General features: G+C 40.0%; 1 protein-coding gene across 2 annotated transcripts in view; it reads right to left on the reverse strand.

Annotated features, from left to right (window-relative positions):
- INTS13 (integrator complex subunit 13) overlaps window positions 1-26,893 on the reverse strand; it is a 560,030-nt gene that overhangs the window by 397,419 nt on the left and 135,718 nt on the right. For both annotated transcript variants that reach the window (XM_029600167.1, XM_029600168.1), the window contains exon 4: window positions 1,391-1,593. In XM_029600167.1, the coding sequence (XP_029456027.1) occupies window positions 1,391-1,593 (203 nt within the window). The remainder of the gene's footprint in view (window positions 1-1,390; window positions 1,594-26,893) is intronic.

Raw genomic sequence — 26,893 nt, forward strand, 5'->3', positions numbered from 1 at the left:
AGTTCAAAGTACTAATTCTTTATGATTATAACAATACAAGTGGGAGCATTGAACAGATTTCAGTACAAATGGGGATTGTTCAGGACAAGACAATAGTCCACAGGAAATTGCAGAACTTGGAAACTAGAACCTCAATATTTCTCTGCTGAACATCCGTTATTCCTTTTAACTATCTTTAGAGGCATTTAAGAAATATCCCTCTGAAATTTGGGGATGCAGTTGGATGCAATGCCTCCCATAAGTAAAATTTTATTTCTACCATCTGGGAACAAAGGTGAAAGGCAGTGAGAGGGGACATTGGTTGGGAACTTGTTGGTGAATAGCCTGGAGTTAAAGCTTTTGGTAGAGCTCATCTGCAGAAGAGAGTAGGCATGCTACTCTCTTGGCGACCTGTGCTTTTCCCCTCAGGACAGAGAACATGTATCTGTTCTTTTGCAAGTATAATGTATTATTTCTATGTCAAAAAATCTGGATCTTTTCAGATCTGTGAAAGATCACACAAGACTGGAGGGAGAAAGGTTATTGCTATGTATCAAGAGGCTGAATCCATTAGAACCTGTTTACTTATTAAATTTGTATTTTAAATGTTTGCTTAAATTTGCTCAAGTCATGTGTCTTTTTTTAACCTTCTCAATTGTGTTGCTTTTTAGATCTTAAGAAATCTTAGAATCAGCTTGAGGGGAACAAATGAGTTCAGACAGTCAGGGTTGTTAAATATTTGAGGAATGTATAACTACCTTAATGTTATATTTTGTTTTTTCCCTCCTTTTGAAGATTTTCATTGTTGCCAGCTTTCACAGTCTTTTTTTCTTGGATTCATTGATTAGGTGGGCTTTGAACAGTCTTTTCTTTGTTATTTTTTCTTATGTAATTTAATGACTGATTTGTTTTTTATTCTCGTTTACTTATTTGGGATTAATTCTTGATGTATAATGTTAAAAGAAGCAATAAAAAAATGTTAAATCTACATTATTGTTTTGTATTTCTAATTATTAATTCACATGCAATCAAAAATTATGTTTTGTAAATGAGAAATCATGTCTAGAAAGACAATCTCAGACTTTTCTCCACTATACAATCACTAGAATAAGCATGGGGAGAGGTACTCTCAAGAAGTTATATTTTTTTTCTCAAAAAGTAAATAGTGTTTTGTGTCACTATGCATTAAGGAAGGTTTTCTCTTCACAAACAAAACAATTTTGTTAGAACTATGTAAGATGATCTTATATTATTTTTATTTGTATGTAATTTATTGCATTTTATTGTAAATTGCTTTGACGATACATTGTCGAAAGACAGTCAGTCTAACTGAATAAATAAATAATATACAAAACAAACTATATCTTTTTCTGTAAATATGATGTAAGCATGGGTAAATGAATGAAAATACCTTTTTGCATTAGTGAGGCAAATAATTCGGCCTCTATTTCCAACACAGTCAGCATTCTCCATCAGCATGGTTCGGGCCTCATGTTGATAATCCGTAATTTTGCAGAGTACTTCAACAGCTGCTACTAGACCATGTAATATGCTGCAGCACTCGGGGTCTGCGCGAGGATTGGGGGGTCCAACTGCTGCTAAAGCTGCCATCAACTGCATGGTAGAAAAAAAAGAGACTTAACGTGTACGTATACATAGTGGTGGAAAAATATTTAGAAAAAAACCTAGGTGTCAGCCAAACATTTACTCCTGGGGGAACTCTGCGCACAAAAACTGAACTTTTTTTTTTAATTGAAATTTATATTAATACACAAAGATCACTTCCAATAGTTATGCAACCATACACTTGTATGACAATCTGCACAATAATGATAAACAAATGAATAACCAACTTGATAACCAGCTTGATTTCCTTTTTTCCTCCATTACTCTCCTGCCAACAAACCTAAATCCTCCCCTTAGAACCCCCCTCAACTGTATACCAGGATGATTCCAAACATCAATCTCCCCAATACTTCCCTATCATCATACAGACCAAACCATAATTACTCAACCCCCTGCCCTCTCCCCCATAGCAATACATTTCCACTCCACAAACTGCTGCCACAGTTTCTCACATTTAGTAGATTGATTCGTCAACAGCAGTGAGTTTGCTCATATACTACACCTTATCTAATCTTCAGATGATTCTGTGAAGAGAAGGAGATTCAGATTTTCTCCAGAAATTTGCTATTTCTCCCCTAGCTGCTAAGGCTACTTGCTGAGATAAATACAAAACATTATCATTCTCTTCCATCATTGGTATATTCAAAAGAAAGAACAACGGGTCTCTAGGCAGTGATTTCCCAGTTATTTTGTTTAATCAGTCTCAAACTTTCATCCCACCCAAGAGCAATTCTTGGGCATTCTCACCAAATATGTAAGAAGGTTACCTGCAACCCAGTCTCTCTAGCATTTATCACTCAGAGTAGGGTAAAAAGAATGTAGCCAAGCAGGAGTTAAAAACCAGCGAAATAGTAACTTATAACTGTTTACCACAAAGCAGAAATTGAACTCCTTTTAGTATGCAGAAAACACAGGTCCCAAGTTTTTTCCCACAAAGGGTTATTCAAATCTTTTTCCCATGCAGTAACACAAGCTAGCTTACATTTAAGATCTATAATGGCCGTCAGGTAAACAAACAAACAAAAAAAAAAGAATAGATGCCTTGATCTTTTCCAAATATTTATTAAAGTAGAGACGTGTTCATAAAAATGCCCAACTCAGGCCGAGTTTCGCAGCTCAACAGCTGCTGCCTCAGTGGCTACAAATAAGCCAAAACAAAATCAATCAACCTTAATAAATCTAATACAAAACCAATTATTGTAAAAAAAATAAAATAAAATAAAAAATTATAAAAAACATTTTTTTGTTAAAAATGACGACATCTATATTCAAACAGACACAAAAAGATAACTGTTGATGTTACATTACTTATACAGAAACACGTATATTATATCACTAAAAATGACAAATATTTATGAAGCTTTTTACCTTAGACAATCAAGAATCTCAGATGAATGAAAATGGTGTGAAATCATCAAAGGAAGGTCACTATGAACCAACGCTGAAAGATTACTATAAAAGATGTGCAAGCAATTAATATAACCTTTGAAAAACAATGGATACTTAATTAAATGTGCCAGTCTTTGTATTACACCAGCACTAACAGATAACTATAAGAAATGTGCAAGCAGTAAATGTATCCTTCAGAAGACATTGGAAACTTTATTAAATGTGCCTATCTTTGTTATGACTATCCACAAAACCCAAAAGATTTCTATTAAATAAATTTTGGTAATTTAAGTCCTTGTGTTATAATGTATCTATGGTTTTCCAACAAAATATCTTTAAAAAGGTTAATGTGTTGAACACAGCACATTTTTTAAACATAAATTAAATTGTTGTATGAAATAATAAAAATAATAAACTCAGTATAGACTTAAAAATGTGAAAGAATTGCAACTTACGTAGGAGTGAAATGAGTACAAACTTGGGGAGAATTTAAATGCTGCCGGCTGCTAAAAGAAAACTCAGGCGCCCAAGAATTTTTATTTACAAATTGCCGAATGCAAAAAGTCATATGTGGTTAAAAAATGCTTATTGAATGATCAAATGACGGCGATCAAAATTGCAAACATACACTAAAAATTGCCTTAGCAAAAAGAATTGATTTATTCCTCAAAATCAAATCAAAGTAAAAATCTGGTATTTATAATGAAAACATTGTAACTTAAGAGTGAAACAAGTGTATAATTGAAGATAATCTGAATGCTACCGGCTGCTAAAAAAAACTAAACTGCCCAAGAATATTTATTTAAGGATTGCCGAATGCAGAAAGTTGTATGTGTGTCTAAAAAAATGCTCATTGAATAATCTAATAACAGCGATTGAAATCGGAAACATACACTAAAAAAAGCATTAGCAAACAATATTTTTGATTTATTCCTCAAAACCAAATCATAGTGAAAACCTGGTATTTATACACAATGAATAATTACAGTAGTAATAACGCTAAGGCTGGAAACCGGCTGGCAAGTACAAATACGGATTAATTTGTTTGAATAAGCATAAGGCACAATAAAAAACTTAAATGACAACAAACTGAATCAAAAACTGTTTACCTTGCAAAATGCCGTCATGTATTCTGTCTCTACTCGCAGTTTGCAGAGCGCTATTGGTCCACCATTTTAAAGGGCTATTTTGGCGCCAAAAATTAAAAACATCAATAACTTAAAAACTGCTTAAAAATAATAAATAAATACAGAATATAAAAAAGTAAAAAATGGCTGATAATAATAAAATAAAGATTTTATATTTAAAGATTCAGAGTAAAATAAACCATCCTGTCAATCAACTAGTGATGGCCATTATAGATCGCCTACCTCTTTGTTTTCTGGGACCCTCCCTTTTGGGGACCATGTCTTTTTCACCATGGAAAGACGTACTCAGTTTCACTGATGGTGAATTGAATGATCTTCTTCCCTCTGAGCCTTTTTTCAAACATGATGAAGTCTTTGATGATTTTATTAAGAAATGGGAGCAGACGATAAGCATCAGCAAGAGTTTAGTAAGAAGTTCATTACATGCTTCTACACTCCTGGACTACTGTCGTTTCAAATGTATTCCTAGAGGGCTGCGGGTTAATAAACCGCCCAGCATGTTTCGTGATGACTCGATCTTTATGAATTGTTGGGAAGCGATTTTAAATAAATGCTCTCTGGACTTGATGATATTGATTATTAAGACTTCTAAAAAGAGAGAAGAAAAACTGAAAAGTGAATTAGATGAGCATTTGGATTATTTGAAAAGACATGCCTTATGCTTCGATATTATTCACGAAGATTATAAAAGTAATGTTGAAAACTTCACTAAAGAACTGAAGACAACGAAATACGAAAAATTAAAGCGTGATGAAGCAGACTACAAGAACAATCGTGCGTACTCATGACAGTACTCGGACAAGCAGTATCATAACAAGCAGAAACATGATTTTATTAACAATGTTGACACTAGGCCACATAATAAAGATGATAGAAATGAAAAGAGACAGCAAGATAGCCCAAACATAGACAGGAACGCGAAACGTGTACGTAGTAGCACTGATCCTGATATTGATGTATCAGCACCTTTATTCGATACTGTTAATAAAGAAAGACCTTTTACTAGGATGCATGAAATTGGCAAATTTTGGAGAAAGGATTCAGTCAGAGACGAATCTACAATAACTAAATCGCCCACTTCTTTTTTTAAGAGAGAGAGGGGAGTGGAGGGGAAGAGGGAGAGGGAGAAGAGGCAGTTACAACAACCGTTTACAGACAAATCAGGATCGGAGGTTTCAGTACTAACATTAGATACGAATAGAATTATTAATTTGTCATCTAGGGTATTGAGTGATGACGAAGTTAACATATTAAATAAAGGTTTATCATTCATTCCGACACCTTCTTATAACTCCTTCTGCACAAGGGTTGAGCTTTTCAAGTTTATCCGCAAACTAAAAATTATAGATTTTTTCTTTGACAAGAAATCGGAACAGACAGACCTGTCTATTATTAAAAAGTCAAGTAGCTGGATTCCTCCAGGAGCAATTAACCCAGTTATACAAACATTTGAGACTCTAATTTTGCAAGAAATAGGGAAGCTTGAGAAAAAGGAAAACGTTAAAAAAAATTTTAACATCATGAGAAAAGAGAGAGAAGCATTATTTAATCTTAAAGAAGATCATAATTTTGTCATCAAATCAGCTGACAAAGGAGGCTCGATAGTCTTAATGGATACGACTAAATATATCAATGAAATAGAACGACAACTTTCAGATCAATCCTTGTATCACAGGCTTGAAGGGAATCCTACCGGTACCATCAAGAGAGAAAAAGACGATTTGTTGAAAATTGCCAGTGAAAGAGGTTTTCTGACTAATAAGGAATTTAATTTCTTAAAGGTAGATAACCCAATTATGCCAACTCTATACATACTGCCCAAAATCCACAAATCTTTGACTAATCCGCCAGGCAGACCCATAGTGTCAGCAATAGGGTCATTACTACCGTGTTTCCCCGATAGTAAGACACCCCTGATAGTAAGACGTAGTGGGAATTTTAGGGGGGTCGGCTAATGTAAGACATCCCCCGAAAGTAAGACGTAGTAAAAAAATTATTTTTAAATACCTGTCGGAGGGCCGCGTGGGTCCAGGCGGCTGGCGGCAGGAGCCGGGTGGTCGCATGTTACCGTAAATCTAGGCTGCGGGCGGGTGGGCGCTTGTTCCAGGCGGCGGCGGCGGCGGCGGGGGGGGGGGGGGGGGGGTGGACGCTCGTTAAATCTAGGCCGCGGGCGGGTGGGCGCTTGTTCCAGGCGGCGGGTGGACGCGCGTTAGTTCGAGACGGCCGGCGGGCGGTCGCGTGTTAAATCTAGGCCGCGGGCGGGTGGGCGCTTGTTCCAGGCGGCGGCGGCGGCGGCGGGTGGACGCGCGTTAGTTCGAGACGGCCGGCGGGTGGTCGCGTGTTAAATCTAGGCCGGGTCGCACAGGCGCGCATTCATTCACTGCCGGTGGGGCAGCCCCCACCGGCAGTGAATGAATGCGCACCTGTGCGACCCCTGCGATTCGATGCTCAAGGCAGTCACATGCCGTGACGTCACGGCATGTGACTGCCTTGAGCATCGAATCGCAGGGGTCGCATTCATTCACTGCCGGTGGGGGCTGCCCCACCGGCAGTGAATGAATGCGCGCCTGTGCGACCCGGCCTAGATTTAACACGCGACCACCCGCCGCCCGCCGGCCGTCTCGAACTAACGTGCGTCCAACCCCCCCCCCCCGCCGCCGCCGCCTGGAACAAGCGCCCACCCACCCGCGGCCTAGATTTAACACGCGACCACCCGCCGGCCGTCTCGAACTAACACGCGTCCACCCGCCGCCTGGAACAAGCGCCCACCCACCCGCGGCCTAGATTTAACGCGCGTCCACCCGCCCCCCCCCCCGCCGCCGCCGCCTGGAACAAGCGCCCACCCGCCCGCGGCCTAGATTTACGGTAACATGCGACCACCCGGCTCCCGCCGCCAGCCGCCTGGACCCACGCGGCCCTCCGACAGGTATTTAAAAAATTCGACTGTTTTTCCAATATAAGACATACCCTGAAAGTAAGACATAGTGGGACTTTTGGGGGTAAAAAGAAAGTAAGACGCTGTCTTATATTCGGGGAAACACGGTAGAACCTCTATCCTCCTTCCTTGACATCTTCCTTAAATCACATGTTTCAGGTGCACCATCTTTTATCCGTGATTCCTCTGATTTCATAACTACATTGGAAGTACTGACTGATCATAAACATATAAGTTACTGACGTCCATTTGGAATATTTTTTATAAATATTTTTTACATATATTTTTTAGGCAATAGACTACTTGTGAGTTTTTTGTACCGATGGCGACTCCAGTGGTGAATTATTGGAGTATTACATATATAAGTAAAGAACAGTTTTAGATATTCTTTTTTTCTGGTATGTTTATATATATATATTTTTTTTGCAATCTATTCTCTCTGTCGGCATCTTCTTATTGTATTAGAAACGAGTCAGTGGGGGGATCGAGAGAGAGGAGAGAGAGCGCCCTAACTCGCAACCTGCAGAGCCAACACAGTGAGCCGGTGAGAAGGAGAAACAGCTGAGGCGAGTTGGCTGACGTCATCGGTGCAGGCCCGCGGGAAGCTTGAAAACCCGCGGTCGAGAAGCGAGGTGTGGGGATCGAGAGAGAGGAGAGAGAGCGCCCTAACTCGCAACCTGCAGCGCCAACACAGTGAGCCGGTGAGAAGGAGGAACAGCTGAGGCGAGTTGGCTGACGTCATCGGTGCAGGCCCGCGGGAAGCTTGAAAACCCGCGGTTGAGCGGTGCGCAGTCGACGCCAGCATGCGCCGAAGGGGCGCGCGCAGCTTTGATCAGCTTAGATCGCCTTCGATTGCCTTTGCCTTAATTCTTTTTCCTTGAAAATTGACTTTAAATATATGGGTAAGAAACGTAAGGCTATGGTCTATACCTCCTCTCCTGCTCCAAATAACACCGGACCGATGGATGCCCACATAAAGAGAATGCCAAAAACGGACTGTGAAAGTGCCGCTTTAGAAGTGTCTCTGAGTCCGGGCAAGGGCCCGACTACACCTCCACAACCTCCAGGATCTCCTTTGGTGGAAAGTAACCTCGAGGACAGCCAAAGTGTGAGTAAGGGAGATGGAGTTTGTTCTCCCCCTGAAAATTCTATTGAAGGAATATCTTTAAGAACTGTAGAGGGACCTACACCACGAGATCCTAGTAAAAGCCTGTTGGGCTTAAGAGAGCCTCCAGACATTATGATGAGAGACTTGTGGAAAATGTTAGTCAGGTTAGACTCTAGTGTTCTGCAAGTAAATGAATCCCTTACTTCTCTGGTTAATGTAAATAAAAGTTCGATAGAAGATCATGGTAAAAGATTGGTAGAGGTAGAAACAGCTGTAAAATCCATAACTGGTAGTGTGCAAAATATACAAAATGCTGAAAGTATGCATATAGTAGATAGTTTATCATTGCACTCAGAGATAGAAAATGTGGAAAATATGTTACGTATTAAGAATCTTCGTTTGGTTAATTTTCCAATTACTAGACTATTGTCGCCATATGAAATGTTCAGGAAGTTCCTGATGGAAAATCTTTCATATGATGCTGATAAAATACCAATAATATCTAAGATTTTCTATTTTCCTCTACAATCTAGAACATCACAAGATGGAGAAATGGAGAGAAGTCCAGGGATTTCCTCCTTTTTGGAGGAATCACTTGACATTATTAATAAAAGAACTACTTTATTTGTTTCTTTCTCTCTTGAGAGGGAGAAAGATCAAGTATTTGAGAAGTTTTTTAGGAATAAAGATTGCTCCTTTTGTGGGCAAAGAGTATATTTATTTCCTGATGTCTCGAGGCCTACACAGGCACGTCGTAGACAATTCCTTGCCCTGAAAAGTAAAACCCTAGAAATTGGGGCAACCTTTTTCTTAAAGTTTCCTGTAAAGTGTTATATAAATTTTCAGGGCAATAAATTTATATTCTCGGACCCCTTACATTTGGAGACATTTCTTGCAGACAAATCTGAGCCTAATAGAGTTTCATAACATCTTAACATAAGGCCAAAAGAATTTTTGTAATCTCTCTCTCCTTTTTTTTTGATTTGTGTGGATACAATATTATATTGTTAATCCCCCAAATTATTTAGTCTTGTTCAACATACTTGTTATGGTAACAGGTTATGTTGTGTTAATGATATTGGATGTTGTATAACAAGATTCTTTTATTTATTTTGGAATTATGTTGTAATATACAAAAAAATTTTCAATAAAGTATAAATTGAAAAAAAAAAAAAAAGAAACGAGTCAGTGGTAAAATAGCATCGAGCATGAACAAGCCGGTTCCGGGAGTAATAGCATTTTTGTCAATCATTAAATATGCATTGCACTCCTTCTGTTTTTTCTGCCGTTTTGAATACGACATTGAGAATGGCTAAGCCGATTTCGTGAGAAACGGTATTATGTTGTCATATCAACACACACTACACTCTCTTGTATTATAACGCTGCGCTTGGCTCACTGAGTAATTGGACACTGATACAAAATAGATAATGCATGCCACTGTTGTGCAATAAATATCATCATTATTTTTCATTCATCACAGTTGCAATTTATTGAATATTATTGACTTCACTGCTGTTATCACATGGCAATGCTGTGTGGATAAGGAAAAGCTCCTCAGATTTGATACGAACTCAACTACACTGTAGGTAGGTATTTATAAATTTCATTATAAAATTTCATCACATATTTTCATCACTAATCTTTTTATTGTTTCATTTTATTTTTCATTTTTTATGATTTAAGTTATCTAATTTTTTATTTAATTTTTAATTTAATTTTTTTCATTTTTTTTCATTTTTTCATTTATTAAATTTTCTTGTTTTTTGCTGTATGTAAGAATATCAATGCGATATCATCAATGTTGATCAATCCAAGTCCTGGTTCAATTAAGTAAGCATCATGCTTAATGTTATTGCAATGACTAAGATTTCATAATTTTTCCCAACTGTTTGGTTCATAACCATTATTGACTCCATTATTCATTAATATAATAATTTTTTTTTAATCATTCATGACAAAGTCAGCCCCTCCAATCTCTTTGCATAATTTCAACCTAGAACATCGTTTGCTCTGATTCAATTTTTGTACCATTTTGATATCCGTCACACATATATGTTGTCTTTTCATTTACTGCATTCATAAGTTTGTACACTTATCTATGGAGTTGTTTTTAGTTTTTAACTATTTTTATTGGTTTGAGATATGATTATTTTATGACATGCATATATGTTTTATTTTATGTACTGTATATTTTGAGTATGTACATCTATATATGTCATATAATTTGTTTTAAATTATTTATATATCTATTTTTAGTTGCCCCTGAGGCAGCTCTGTGCAAAAGAGCGAAACTCGGCCAGAGTCGGGCATTTTTAATAAAGGGCTTGTTTTCATCATCCGATTCCTATTGTCTTCACTGATCATAATGCATTTCATGAGGATATCACAATGGTGACATCAGATATAGAAGCTCTATATATGAACATACCACAATTAGCAGCACTAGAAATAATTACACAGATATTACAGACACGTATGACACACAAACGCATCCCTAACGAATTTTTAATTGATTTGGCAACAATAGCATTGACAAAAAACTTTTTTAGTTTTAATAAAAATATATATCAGCAAAAAAAAGGAGTGGCTATGGGGTCCACGATGGCTCCAAATATTGCAAATTTATATGTAGCCAAATTTGAAAAAGAATATCTAGTTAGTCATAAGAACATAAGAAATTGCCATGCTGGGTCAGACCAAGGGTCCATTCAAGCCCAGCATCCTGTTTCCAACAGAGGCCAAACCAGGCCACAAAAACCTGGTAATTACCCAAACACCAAGAAGATCCCATGCTACTGATGCAATTAATAGCAGTGGCTATTCCCTAAGTAAACTTGATTAATAGCCATTAATGGACTTCTCCTCCAAGAACTTATCCAAACCTTTTTTGAACCCAGCTATACTAACTGCACTAACCATATCATCTGGCAACAAATTCCAGAGCTTTATTGTGCGTTGAGTGAAAAAGAATTTTCTCAGATTAGTCTTAAATGTGCTACTTGCTAACTTCATGGAATGCCCCCTAGTCCTTCTATTATTCGAAAGTGTAAATAACCGAGTCACATCTACTCGTTCAAGACCTCTCATGATCTTAAAGACCTCTATCATATCCCCACTCAGCCATCTCTTCTCCAAGCTGAACAGCCATAACCTCTTCAGCCTTTCCTCATAGGGGAGCTGTTCCATCCCCTTTATCATTTTGGTTGCCCTTCTCTGTACCTTCTCCATTGCAACTATATCTTTTTTGAGATAAGGTGACCAGAATTGTACACAGTATTCAAGGTGTGGTCTCACCATGGAGCGATATAGAGGCATTCTGACATTTTCCATTTTATTAACCATTCCCCTCCTAATAATTCCTAACATTCTATTTGCTTTTTTGACTGCTGCAGCACACTGAGCAGATGATTTCAGTGTATTATCTACTATGACGCCTAGATCTCTTTCTTGGGTGGTAGCTCCTAATATGGAACCTAACATCGTGTAACTACAGCAAGGGTTATTTTTCCCTATATGCAACACCTTGCACTTGTCCACATTAAATTTCATCTGCCATTTTGGAGGCCCAATCTTCCAGTCTTGCAAGGTCCTCCTGTAATGTATCACAGTCTGCTTGTGATTTAACTACTCTGAATAATTTTGTATCATCCGCAAATTTGATAACGTCACTCGTCGTATTCCTTTCCAGATCATTTATATATATATTGAAAAGCACCGGTCCAAGTACAGATCCCTGAGGCACTCCACTGTTTACCCTTTTCCACTGAGAAAATTGACCATTTAGTCCTACTCTCTGTTTCCTGTCTTTTAACCAGTTTGTAATCCATGAAAGGACATCGCCTCCTATCCCATGACTTTTTAGTTTTCGTAGAAGCCTCTCATGAGGTACTTTGTCAAATTTTGTCATGAATTTGCAGGAAATATATTACTTTGGAAAAGATTTATTGATGACTTTTTTTTTTATTATGGAAGGGTGATTTACATTCTTTAGATAAGTTTTATACTTGGTTAAACTCGTTGGATTCCAATTTGCATTTCACCATGAATTATAATAAATCAAAAATTCCCTTCCTAGACATACAGATTAGTCTTATTAATGGTAAATTCAATACAGATATCTATAGGAAGCCGACAGATACTAACAAACTATTGTTTTACACAAGTAATCATAGAAGATCCTTGTTAAAAAAACTTACCTTATTCACAATTTTTAAGGTTAAGACAACTTTGTACCACTGAAGCAACTTTCAAAGAAAGATCTATGCAGATGAAACAGAGGTTTTTGGAGAAAAAAAATACCCACTCCAACACTTACAGAGTGGCTTTGAAAAAGCATTAAAGCAGCAACGGTCTGAATTATTAATGAAGAAAAATAACAATAAAAGAACAACTGAACGTGTTGTCTGCCCTATCACCTTCTCACACATGTCACATAACATTGTTAATATCTTGAAGAAGTTTTGGCCCATAGTACAAGTATTACCTGCTTTTAAGGAAAATAATTTAATGATAGCAAATAAAAGAGATAGAAATTTGAGGGATCTACTATACTAGCCCCATCTGCTTTGCCAATGAATACTGTTCGTGATAAGAGACCACCAGGCCACCGCCCGTGCAGTAACTGTTCGGTCTGCAAAGTTAATATTAAAACAGATAAGCTACAAATACCAGGACAGAATAAAGATTTTAAGCTCACATCGTTCACTAATTGTAAAATCAAAGGAGTAGTATACATAGCGAGATGCCCATGCAACAAATTTTACATAGGTAAAACAATTAGAGAGTTTAACAAGTGCATAATTGAACATAAAGGTAGTATGAAACATTGTGTGATGTCCAAACCCTTAGTCGAGCACTCTGTAGAACATAATCATAAGTTTGAGCAATATAAGTTTTGCATGATCCAGCAACCCACTCTTAATTGGAGAGGAGGTAATCTGGATAGATTACTCTTACAACTAGAACAAAGATATATATATGATTTTAACACCATGGCTCCAAATGGGCTCAATATGGAAATAGATTATTCTGTATTTTTATGATTATTGTCTGTTTTACTGTATTTATTATTTGTGCTGCTTCAGATATGTGGTTTTGGGGAGCGGCAGGAGCGAGAGAGGAGAGGAGGATAGCCGAGCTCTACAGGCGTGTGGTAATTGAGAAACCTACCAGCTGGGCCGTGTGACATCGCTGCCTGACCCGGGGCTTCAAGACCCCGCGAGACTGGGCGCGCATCGGAGCGGCAGGAGCGGGAGAGGAGAGGAGGATAGCCGGGCTCTACAGGCGTGCGGTAATTGAGAAACCTACCAGCTGGGCCGTGTGACATCACTGCCTGACCTGGGGCTTCAAAACCCCGCGAGACTGCGGCGCGGAGTCACCGCCGGCACGCGGCTTAGACCGGCTTTGACCGCCTTTGCTGCCTGTCTGCCTGGAAATTTGTTTTTTGCCTTGTTTTGGATATATGGGGCGCAAAAGGAAGGCTAAGGCCTATACTTCCTCCCCGATCACTCCAAAAACCGGTCCGATGGACGCCCATTTGAATAGGCTAAACATGCCACAAGAGGACAGTAACAGAGACCCTTTTGAAGTCTCGTTAAGTCCTGGCACGAGACCCACACCAACGCAGCCCCCAGGAGCAGCAATCGTGGACAATACCACTGGAAATGAGTCTGCAGATGTCGGTAGAGAGGAGGTTATACCAGAAGGGGTAGGTGCCAAACCTCTACAATCTTTGTCTTCTTTACATCTGGAAGGTGAGATGGGAATTTCAACTCCACCTCATGGGAGCATCCAGTCAATTGGTCTGGATGCATCCAAAGTGACAATGGGGGACCTGTGGAGGATGCTAGTTAAACTGGATACTAATGTTACCCAGATGAACTCTTCCCTTTCATTGATGGTGAATAGTAATAAAACAACAATAGGTGAACATTGAGGAAAATGATGGATATAGAAACTAGAGTGAATAAATTAACATCAGATGTTCAGAATATTCAAAGTATTGAATCCATTCGTGTGTCGGATAATGTGATCTTACATAATGATATAGAAAATCTGGAAAATTTATTCCGAATTAAGAATTTGCGTTTTGTTAACTTTCCGTATACCAGATTAATGTCGCCACAGGATATGTTTATTAAATATCTCAAAGAGATATTAGCATATAAAGTGGAGGAAATTCCTCTTATTTCAAAAATCTATTATTTCCCCTTAAGAATGATTGATGGACCAGGTGGAATGAATGATTTGCATTCCCCAGGGATATCAACATTTCTGGAGGATTCCCTGGATTTAATTAACAAGCGAACAACATTGTTTGTGTCATTTGTTCAAGAGAAGGATAAAGAGTCTATATTTGAGAAAGCCTTAAAAAACCGAGAAATTTTATTTTGTGGGCAGAAGGTTTACACTTTCCCTGACGTATCTAAAACTACGCAGGGTCGTAGAAGGCAATTTCTTAAAATGAAAGACAAAACATTGGAACTTGGGGCAACTTTTTTCTTAAGGTTCCCTGCCAATGTTTTGTGAATTACCAAGGGAATAAGTTTATCTTCACCACTCCTTCCCATATGGAGAATTTTTTGAGGGATAAAGAATTAGAAAAGTTTAACCAAGCTTTAACAACAGAAGTGGGCAAAGAATGATTGAAATTAATCCTCCTTCTCGTCTATAATATTATGAAGTAAGGTTATGGTTAGACCGCTCTCCTTATTGGATATAGGTACTAAAATTGGATTATTATATAATTATGATTCATGTATTGTTATGTTAGTATACCTGTATTGCTTTATTTTATCGTTTGAAAAACATGTTATCACTTGAGTGTGATTTGGAAATTAATAAAGTACAAATTAAAAATTTAAAAAAATATATATATATATGTGGTTTTGATTTATCCATGCACTTTTAATGGTTTTTTAGTCCTTGTGTTTTTTTGTATAATTATCATTTTTATCACATTTTTTTATTATTTCAGTTTTCATTTTTATAATTCATTTTTTTCTTATTTATAATATTATACATTTTTTTAACCCTGTACATAGCATTTTCTTTTTGTTACTGTTGTTTATCCCCCTCTCCCTTCTTATGTTACCCCCAATTTGAATCTATCAACTAATTTATTCAGTTTTTTTTGCTTGTTATTTTATTGACTGTTCTATGTTCTTTGTAAAGGCTATGCCTACCTATACCGTGGTTTTAAGTTACCTGTAAACCAACACGATGTGCAAACGGTTGTCGGTATATAAAACCTTTTAAATAAATAAATAAAACCTTTTAAATAAATAAATAAATAAATATACATGAGGCAGTTATATTTCATTCTTTTATATACTTTCTGGGGATACATAACAGATGTTATGAGATCTTAAAAACACCACAATTTTTGTGGACACCTCACCGACTGTTTTATTTATTTATTGAAATTTTTTTTTTGTGCTTTTTAGCCACACCCACTAGTTGATTGACAGGATGGTTTATTTTACTCTGAATCTTTAAATATAAAATCTTTATTTTATTATCATCAGCCGTTTTTTACTTTTTTATATTCTGTCTTTATGTATTTATTTATTATTTTTAAGCAGTTTTTAAGTTATTGATGTTTTTAATTTTTGGCTCCAAAATAGCCCTTTAAAATGGTGGACCAATAGCGCTCTGCAAACTGCGAGTAGAGACAGAATACATGACGGCATTTTGCAAGGTAAACAGTTTTTGATTCAGTTTGTTGTCATTTCAGTTTTTTTATTGTGCCATATGCTTATTCAAACAAATTAAGCCATATTTGTACTTGCCGGCCGGTTTCCAGCCTTAGCGTTATTACTACTGTAATTATTGTGTATAAATACCAGGTTTTCACTATGATTTGGTTTTGAGGAATAAATCAAAAATTTGTTTTGCTAAGGCTTTTTTTAGTGTATGTTTTCGATTTTGATCGCTGTTATTAGATTATTCAATGAGCATTTTTTTAGACACACATACAACTTTCTGCATTCGGCAATCCTTAAATAAATATTCTTGGGCACCTTAGTTTTTTTTTAGCAGCCAGTAGCATTCAGATTATCTTCAATTATAACTTGTTTCACTCTTAAGTTACAATGTTTTCATTATAAATACCAGATTTTTACTATGATTTGATTTTGAGGAATAAATCAATTCTTTTTGCTAAGGCAATTTTTAGTGTATGTTTGCAATTTTGATCGCCGTCATTTGATCATTCAATAAGCATTTTTTAACCACATATGACTTTTTGCATTCGGCAATTTGTAAATAAAAATTCTTGGGCGCCTGAGTTTTCTTTTAGCAGCCGGCAGCATTTAAATTCTCCCCAAGTATGTACTCATTTCACTCCTACGTAAGTTGCATTTCTTTCACATTTTTAAGTCTATACTGAGTTTTTTATTTTTATTATTTCATACAACAATTTAATTTATGTTTAAAAAATGTGCTGTGTTCAACACATTAACCTTTTTAAATAAATTTTGGTAGGAAAACCATAGATACATTGTAACACAAGGCCTTAAATTACCAAAATGTATTTAATAGAAATCTTTTGGGTTTTGTGGATAGTCATAACAAAGATAGGCACATTTAACAAAGTTTCCAATGTCTTCTGAAGGATACATTTACTGCTTGCACATTTCTTATAGTTATCTGTTAGTGCTGGTGTAATACAAAGACTGGCACATTTAATTAAGTATCCATTGTTTTTCAAAGGTTACATTAATTGCTTGCACATCTTTTATAGTAATCTTTCAGCGTTGGTTCATAGTGACCTTCCTTTGATGATTTCACACCATTTTCATTCATCTGAGATTCTTGATTGTCTAAGGTAAAAAGCTTCATAAATATGTCATTTTTAGTGATATAATATACGTGTTTCTGTATAAGTAATGTAACTTCAATAGTTATCTTTTTGTGTCTGTTTGAATATAGATGTCATCGTTTTTAACAATAAAAAATTTTTATAATTGATTTTTTTTTTTTTTTTTTTTTTTTTACAATAATTGGTTTTGTATTAGATTTATTAAGGTTGATTGATTTTATTTTGCCTTATTTGTAGCCCCTGAGGGAGCGGTTGTTGAGCTGCGAAACTCGGCCTGAGTCGGGCACTTTTATGAACACGTCTCTACTTTAATAAATATTTGGAAAAGATCAAGGCATCTATTCTTTTTTTTTTGTTTACATTTAAGATCACCATTTAATAATCCATAAATTCTAGATCTCTCTCTCATTACCCATTTTGCCTTATCACAAAAGCCTTCAAAAAGGGATTTCCCCCTCCTGAAGGCCTCTATTACATCTCCTTGTTTCATAAAGTGATTCACCTGAAGATAAAAATAATGGTCTGCCATTGATAGGCCAAAAATTGTTATCACTGAAAAATCTAACATCTATTTACCATCCTACACTTGCTCTAACCTACTGCACCTCTTTTCTCCTTCCAATTTTTTTTTGAAGTAACAGATACCCACTCTGGAGGAAATTGTTTGTTATAACAGAGAGAAGATCTGTGAAACTAGGTCTTATCCCTTACAAGGCATACCTTCCACCTATCGCAGATTTTTAGCGTCAGCGCTATGATCGGAGACACTTCTTCAACTATCATTCTCGCCTTCCTGGGAAGCCAGTCTGATTCATCAGGTGGTATACCATTTAGCATGGATTGTTCCATTTCTGTCTACCTATCATCTCCCACCCCCATGCACTATTCCAAAACGATTTTACTTTGAGCTGCAACATAGTACCACAATAAACAAGGTACTCCTAGTCCCCCCTATTTCTAAGCAAATACATCACTTTACTGCTCACACTCAGCAGTCTCCTTTTCCAAATGAAGCAGAATAGTTTGCGTTGCCAAAGAGCAAAGCAAGCTTCTGAAATGAACACTGGGAGGGTTTGAAAGAGATAGCTTAGCTAGGTAATATATTCATTTTTATGGCAGCTATTCTACCCAACCAGGACAAGGCTCCCTTATCCCACCTCTGAAGATCACCCTCTATTTTCTTCCACAAAAATTCATAATTCAAATTAAACAACCCATCTAGATTAGGACTTATTTTTACCCCTAAATATTTCACTTCGGACTTTGCTCTTTTAAAAGGAAACATTTTAATGATTCCCGTTTGCTCCTGTTTAACAGAAATGTTCAGCTGTTTATTTCTCCGCATTTAACTTACAACTTGAGTCCCCACTAAACCTTGCCAACTCCTCCAACAAAGATGACAACAATTCCTCCAAATTCACAACTGTAAAAAGCACATCATCTGCTAACATGGACAATTTGCATTCCTGATCTCCCACCCGTATCCCTTGGACCTCATCTACCCTTCGAATTCTAGCCACCAATGGCTCCAAATAAAGTGCGAATAAAAAGAGGAAAAGCGGACATCCCTATCTCGTGCTCCTTTCTATCTGAAACACCGATTAGAATCCCCCATTCACCTTTACACAAGCGCTAGGGTTAGAATAAAGTTTCCTAATCCATATAGAAACGTTTCTGCCCAATCCCACTTTTTCCAGCACCACAAGTAAGTACTTGATCATATCAAATGCTTTTTCTGCGTCCACTGTTAAAGCCAAGGGTTTATAATTGTACTGGGTCCATCACATGGAATTTATCACTCGCTGAACACTATCTGAGGCCAGCCTCTCCTATATGAATCCTGTATGATATGGGTGATTTAAGACTGATGCAACTCCTCCCAATTTTTTAGCTAAAATTTTTGCCAGAAGTTTTAGATCTAAATTGATGAGCAAAATAGGTTTATGACCTACAAAGTGTGGCGTCCCTCCCCAGCTTTGCCAGCACTGTAATCCCTGTTCTGTTAACATCTTCAGGTATGTTACCATCGGTGAGTAAGGCATTGAAAACAGTGCTAAAGAAGCAGCAACTACTGGGCACATCCTTCCTGTAGAATCCCACCGAGAGTCCATCTATTCCTGGGGATTTGCCTAATTTTAACTCCTTAATTTTACCTGTTCTACTTCAAATACTGAAATTTCTTTATTCAGGTGATCTTGCTGCACGTCAGACACTCGGTAGCTCCATGCTACCTAAAAACTCTTTTATACTCTCTGGTTTAATATTCCTCTGCTTTGAATATAATTCTTGGTAAAACTGCACAAATCATGTTGCTATGCCCTCATTATCAAAAATCAACCCCCCATGTTTATCTTTAATTTTCAAAATTTGGTTTTGAATCTCCCTCATTTTAAGTTTCCTTGCTAGGACCCTACTTGCCTTGTTCCCGCCCTCAAAAAATTCTTGCTTTACTTTGTCCATTTGAAAAATGATCTCTCCCAGATCCAAAATCTTTAATTCCATACTTAACACTTCAAGCTGCAAACCAATATTCTGACAGAGAAATCATTTACGTTTTAGCTCCAGTTTACCAGTCTCTTAATCTCCCCCTTTCTGTCTCTCTTTTCAAAAAGGACACCCTCAAAATTAACTCCCCTCTCTTACCACCTTCAAGCAATCCCAGGGTATCCCTGGAGCAATTTCCCCATTTCCATTTTCCTGAAGATAATCTTGAATCTCCAGATGCAATTTGCCACAGAACTCCAAATCATCTAAAAGACTCATTAAGTCTCCAGAATTTCTTACCCACTGGCCCCCTAAACCCTTCAGAGAAATCCATACTGGGGAGTGATCTGACCATGTAATTGGTTCTATCCCTGCCTCTCCTACTATATTCACCAATGTTTTATCTATCAGAAAATAGTCAATTCTAGTGTAGACCTGATGGGCTTTAGAAAAAAATGTGTAATTTCATTCTGTAGAGTACATCAGCTGCCAGATGTCTATCAACCCCCAAGTCAGACAAAAAAAATTTCAACCATGTCCTATTAAATTTAGAGGCTCCTGTATGTCCACTGCTATTGTCCAGACCTTGTAAGATTAAAATCTCCTTCAATAAAGATACTTCCTCTGCCCACTGCTGTAAAGTCTGTGCTAAAGCCTCCAAACATGCTCCATGTGCAGTACCGGGACAATAAAGATTTCACCAATGTAAATATGTCCATATGCATTCTGAACTTTACTATCAAGAATCTTCCCTCTTGATCTTTTATGGTTGATGATACATCCACTGCTATATTCTTAGAGAAAAGAATTCCCACCCCACTATACTTACTGGCAGCTGATGCCGCAGCAAAAAATAGTTGCAGAAAATGTTGTGAGATCATTAGCTTCTCATATTTTTCTTTATGTGAGTTTCTTGACAAAATAATATATCCACCTTAATGCGAATTGCATCTTTTAATAGTAATTTTCTCTTAGCCCCAGTTCTCAACCCCTTAACATTCCAAGATAATACCTTTAGTTCCCCCATCTTGCAAGGCACTGTGGTATTCTCCAATACTTGTGACCCCACTGGACACCTTGAACATTCAATACCCTCCTCCATCCCATGATCCAGGTCCCTGGTTACCATTTTCTGTATATCACATCTCCCAACTCTATGCCCCCAGCGACATGAAGCAACCTGTATTTCCCCTTCTAATCCCATTTCCCTTCTTCCCTTCCCCCAAACCACTCCAGCCAATACTTTGAGGAATAATGGCATTTGATCCCAAAACCGTTGCCTGCAGCTCACTCTCCTGCCTTTTTTATATATCGCCAAAATATAAAATGAACCTCCTCTAAGCGAAACACTCCATATAGCTAGGTATGTAACTACCTCCTCTAAAGAACCCTAAACATGGCAATAGTTAACTTGCAAATTTAAAGCCGCTAGTGACCCAGTCCACTTTTATACAGACAAGGTCTTCATTCTCCAAAGCATCACTCAGGTCGCCGCCTCCCTCACAGGTGAAGATCCTCCTAAACGCCTCCTCAGGTGCTTCCCTCCAAACTGCACCCGCTGCCATCTGCTGTATGTCATCAGGGATGATGATCCAGCTCTGCCATTTGATTTTTTCACCAGACCCACTGAAAATGTTTTCGGCTTCCTCCACAGCTTTAACTCAAGAGTTTACCCCATTTATAGTAAATTGCAGGCCAAATGGAATCAGCCTCTTGTAATGCAAATTCTCCTTCTTGAGCACTTGCAGCACCTCTCTAAAGTCCCTTCTTTTCTTTATCATCATCAGAAGATAAATCTTGAAAAATTTCCACTTTATTTCCTTGTCACTGAAATCCTTTAATTTTTGGCCTGGTTCATTACTTTCTCCTTCACGGAGAACTCAAGGAAACATACCATTGTGTCCCATGGCATATTGCCTCTCAGTAACGCAAGAGCTCTACGAGTCCTATCCAACATAATTTTAGGTATACTGTCTTCTCCTCCTCCTAAAATTGCTGTACATATGTGGGCTACCAATTGTGCACAGTCCAAATAAGCTGCTTCCTCAGGGACACCCCAAAAAAGAAGGTTCTCTCTGAGAGACCAATTCTCAAGGTTCTTCCACATAGTCTTTAAGCAAAAGGTTATCCTCTGTCAGCGGATTCATCTCTTATTGAGATCTTTCTCATACAGCTTCCTGCCCCTCCAATCTTATCTCTATGGCATCCACACGGTCTCCCAGCATTCCCTCCACTATGGAACAAAAGTTCCCTTTTCAATGAGCGCATATCAGCTCTGAGCTCTTTAAACCAATTTTGGAAGTCAGCCCAAGAAAGCGGCTCAGTTACCTGTTTCTCCGCCACTGCTGGAACGCCTGCCTCCTCAGCACTGTTTTCTCCTTCCATCTCACTCATTTGGCTCACCAAGTTTTCACCCACTGGCTTCAAACGAAAAATGTTTCAAATCAACAGATTTTTTGTGCACCAACACCGTAAGGCTGACGGGAGTTAAATCACCCGATTCCAGGAGCAGTGAGTGAACTAACTGTCAAAATATTGGAGGCATTCAATTGAATGGTGCAGAGTTAAGCACTCTGGCGGCCATTCTCCCTCATGACGTCATTTCATCCGATGGCAAAAGAAATTTAAATGTGGACAAGTGCAAAGTGAAGTACAGAGGAAAAACTAATCATAACTATTAGGAATATGCACACAAAATGTCTGTTTCAGTTCGTTGTTTTATTTTCATGGATTTTTTCAATTGGTTTTTCTGTTTGTTTAATATTTACTAGCAACTGTACCCGTTCTACGCCTGGGCGGCGAGCCTTTTTTAAATAGTTTGAGCAGAATTTCCCTAGAAATTCACTGTAAGAGTGTCCCTTCGACATAAACACACCCTCATACAGGCTCCCTCACTGTCTCGCACACACACACACACATCCCCTCATATAGGCTCCCTCTCTGAAACCCACACTCAAGCATCCTTGCACGCCCCCTCTTACCAACCAAGCTGTCTCTCACACTCCCCCATACCCCCTCTCCTCTCTCACACACACATTCTGTGTCACCGGCATCCCCCTCCCCTCATATAGGCTCCCTCTCTCTGAAACCCACACTCAAGCATCCCCCCCACTCATCCTCTCTTACCTCCCATGCTGTCTCTCACACCCTCCCCACCCCCTCTTACCAACCATGCTCACTGTCACCCCCCCCCCTCACACACACAAACATTGTCTCTCACCGGCATCCCCCCCCCATGCTGTCTGTCACACCCTCCTGCTCACTCTCACCCTCCCCTCCCCGACTCACATTCTCTGAGCCATGGCGTTCGCGGCGAAGATGAAGGCCCAGTGCGCTATTGGCGGCACATGGGGGCCTTCCATTTTCTGCTTGAGGAGAAAATAGCAGCGGAGACCCCAGCATGCCGCGGAGCACGTCCCATGGCACCCGCTCCGTTCGCGACGAAGATGAAGGCCCGGGCGCGCTGATCACGGCACACTGGGGCCTTCCCTTTTCGCCGGGAACGGCGCATCTTGCCCTCATCTTCCCCACGAACGGAGCATGTGCCGCGGGACGCGCTCCGTTCGCAGCATGCCAGGGTCTCCTCTGCAATTTTCTGCCGTCCCGCGATGGCCGCTGACCTTGCGGTTTTGAAGAGTCTTCCGGCAAGGGAGGAACTCGTGGAGGTGATGGAGTAAATCTGAGTTGTGCGCAAATTCTGCAGTACCTGTAGCTCGTGTTGTGTGCATAGCGTGTTTGAGCCTCGCACTGACTGACACATTAGCAAGCCTGATATATTATAGCGCCATCTATCGGCGGGCTGGGGAACATCCGTGAGCACTGACGGACACACTAAGCCCGATATATTATAGATTTCGGTTCTGTTCATTTGCTGGACCAAAATAAACCACCTTTTTTTTTTATTAAAGCTCAAAATAAATAAATAAAAAAAAAAGAGACTTCCCCAGGACCCTCCTCCCCCCATTTTTTTTTTTTTATTCCTCAGGCCTTCTACTCCCCCTCACACCCCAACATTAACCTTGATCATGGGCCACCCTAGGCTGGGTTAAGCCAAGGCCAGCTGGGTGTCCTCGGGACCACCTTGCCCAAGCTTATTTGAGGGAGGTCTTCATTTACCATTCTGTGCAGCCTCGAAAGGGGCAGGAGCGACCCCCAGTTGCTCCTTACCCACTGGCTTCCTCTTTCAAAATGATGCTGGCTGGCCCTGAGACTAGTGGCCAAAAGTGACATCAAAATATCACAGATCTCAGTGCCAGCCAGTACTATTTTGATAATGTCAAACTTGGTGCCAGTCTCAGTATTGCAGGCACCATTTTTAAAAAGGGAAGTCAATAGGGACGGGAGCAACTAGGGAATTGTTCCTGCCCCTTTGTAGAATGAAGACCTCATGGAAAGGGTAAGCAGGGGTCAAGGGAGGATGTAGATCCAGCTCATAGGAAGGGGGGGGGGGGGGCAGAGGGGCCAAAGGAGGTCCAGGCTGGGCTACGTTCAGCTCAGCCCAGGGAGGCCCCAAAGATTGAGGAAATGATAGGGACCCCTTTATATTTGAAACAAATAAAAAAATCCAACATTTTTTTTAGTTATTTTAATACCAAAAAGGACCTTCATTCAGAGATATACATTTGTTTTAATAACTATGGAGATAATTTTCAAAAGGTTTTATGCAAGTAAATGGACTTTTGAAAATTGCTAATGAGTTACTTACACATGTTTATCCTTTAGAACAGCGGTTCTCAACCGGTGCGTCGCGACACACTAGTGTGTCGCCAAGCACCGGCAGGTGTGTCGCGTGGCTCCCGGTCCCTCCCGCTGCTCGTTCTTCCCTGCTGCCGTTGCCGCCGGGCTATCAGCACGTTCAAGCCCAGCGGGAACGGCAGCGGTGCAAAAAAAAAAAAAAAGCTGTGGCATCCGCGGCTGGCCTTTTCTTCTTCCCGTGCCTGCATTCCCCCCCCCGGACCCGGAACAGGAAGTGGTGCGCGGGAAGAAGAAAGGCCGTGCCGCAAGAGAACCCACGCCTCGCGCGCCATCACGGCACACATGGGGAAGCGCTGCTGCGGCCGTATGGCCAACCAGTCTTCCTGTTCGGGGGGGGGGGAGCGGAAGCGCCACGCGCAGCTTCCGCTTCCTCCCCCCAATGCAGGAAGATCAGCTGCCTCTCCTGCTGCCACCCGTTCTCCTGCTATCTTCGGGCGTCGGGCCGTATGCTCCGTCGATCTTCCTGCTTGGGGTGGGGGAGCGGAAGTGTCGCGCACAGCTTCCGCTTTCTCCCCCAAAGCAGGAAGATCAGCTGCCTCTCCTGCTGCCACCGGCCTCCTGCTATCTTCGGGCGTCAGGCCATATGGTCCGCCGATCTTCCTGCTTGGGGGGGGGGGAGGGAGGAAGCGGACGTTGTGCGCTGCGCTTCCGCTACCCCCCCCCCTTCCCCCCGACAGGAAGTTCGGACGCCCGAAGATAGCAGGAGTCCGGTGGCAGCAGGAGAGGCAGCTGATCTTCCTGCTCTGGGGGAGAAAACGGAAGGGAAAGGAGAGAGCAGCATGAGCCTCCCGCAATCGATGGAATTCTTCCTTCTTGGCCTGCGGGGGCTGGAGGAGCAGCTACCGTTTGTGCTGGGGGGGAGAGGAAGTGAGTGACAGAAAGAGAGAGAAGCAGCCAGCCAGCCTGTGTGTAAGTGAGAGAATGTGTGTGATTGAGAGCCTGTGTGTAAGTGAGAGAATGTATTTGATCGAGAGTATGTGTGTGATTGAGAGAAACTGGTCAGAGAGCTGATATATGTGTATATGTGAGAGACAATGAAAGTGACTGCTCAAGGAGATGACTGATGTGTATGTGAGAGTGTGAGACAGTCAGGGATGTGTGAGAGAGAGAGAGAGAGAGAAAAAGCATGGAAGTGAGAAATCTGGGTATGTGAGAAAGCATGGGAGTAAGAAGCCTGGTGTTGTGGGGGTGTATGTGAAAGAAAGCATGGGAGTGAGAAGCCTGATTATGTGAGAGAGAGCATGGGAGTGGGAAGCCTGTGTGTGTGCATATATATGAGAGAGACTGGTTGGTAAGGTGACGGTGTGACTGGTGTGTATGTGAATGTGAGAGAGAGAATGTGATTCAGGGAATGAGAAGCCTGTGCACGTGGAGAGCGAGCATGGAAATGAGAGAGAGACTGGGTGTGTGTGTGTGTAACAGAGAAAGTGATTATGGGAATGAGAAGCCTGTGCATGTGAAGAGAGTGAGCATGGGAGTGAGAACCTGGGTGTGTGTGAGACACAGCATGGGAGGGAGAAGCCTGTGTATGTAAGACAGAACATGGAAGTGGGAAGCCTGTGTGTGTGTGTATGCATGAGAGAGATCAGGTGACGGGTGTGTGAGAGAGAGAGAGAGAAAGTGATTGTGGGAATGAGAAGCCTGTGCAGGTGAAGAGTGGGCATGGGAGTGAGAAACCTGTGTGTGTGTGAGACACAGCATGGGAGTGAGAAGCCTGTATATCTGAAAGAGAACATGAGAGTGGGAAGCCTATGTGTGTGTGTATATGCATGAGAGAGATCAGGTGACTGGTGTGTGTTTGCGTGTATGTGAGAGAGAGAAAGAAAGTGATTATGGGAATAAGAAGCCTGTACATGTGAAGAGTGAGCATGGGAGTGAGAAAGCTGGGAGTGTGTGAGTTACAGCATGGGAGTGAGAAGCCTGTATATCTGAAAGAGAACATGGGAGTGGGAAGCCTGTGTGTGTATGCATGAGAGAGATCAGGTGACTGGTGTGTGTGTATGTGGGAGAGAAAGAAAGTGATTATGGGAATGAGAAGCCTGTGCATGTGGAGAGAACAAGCATGGGAGTGAGAGACTGGTGAGTGTATGTGAGAAAGAGAAAGTGATTATGAGAGTGAGAAGCCCATATATGTAAGTGGAACACGGGAGTGGGAAGCCTGTGTGTGTGTGTATGGCATGAGAGAAACTGTTCAGGAAGGTGACTGGTGTGTTTGTCAAAGACTGGGAGATGATTGGTGTGTGAGAGACAGAAACTGGTCATGGGGGCATGACTGGTATGGTGTGTGTGTGTGTGAGAGAGACATGGGCCCTAAGGAAGAGGACCATGAGTATAGAGCTTAGCCACTACTGCTGCTTCTGGTGTGTGCTACAGCCTGCATGGAAGAGGAGTAGGAAAGCTGCTGGAGGGGGTAAGTAAAGGTGGCTTTTTAAGTTTATTTTTCTTGATTGACTGCTATTTTAATTATTTAATATTATGTGATGTGTCTGCTTTTTTTGAAATATTTTATTGGTGTTTGGAGAATTTTTAATAGTTTTTATGAGTTTTTAATTGTTGGATGTTATTCTGTTCATAGTTGTTGTGAAACATTTATTCTGCTTATTAGTATAGTTTTACAATTATTTCTGTGTGGGGATCTATAGCTG

Source organism: Rhinatrema bivittatum, chromosome 4 (genome assembly GCF_901001135.1).
Source record: "Rhinatrema bivittatum chromosome 4, aRhiBiv1.1, whole genome shotgun sequence".
In the NCBI taxonomy this organism is placed as follows: Eukaryota; Metazoa; Chordata; class Amphibia; order Gymnophiona; family Rhinatrematidae; genus Rhinatrema; species Rhinatrema bivittatum.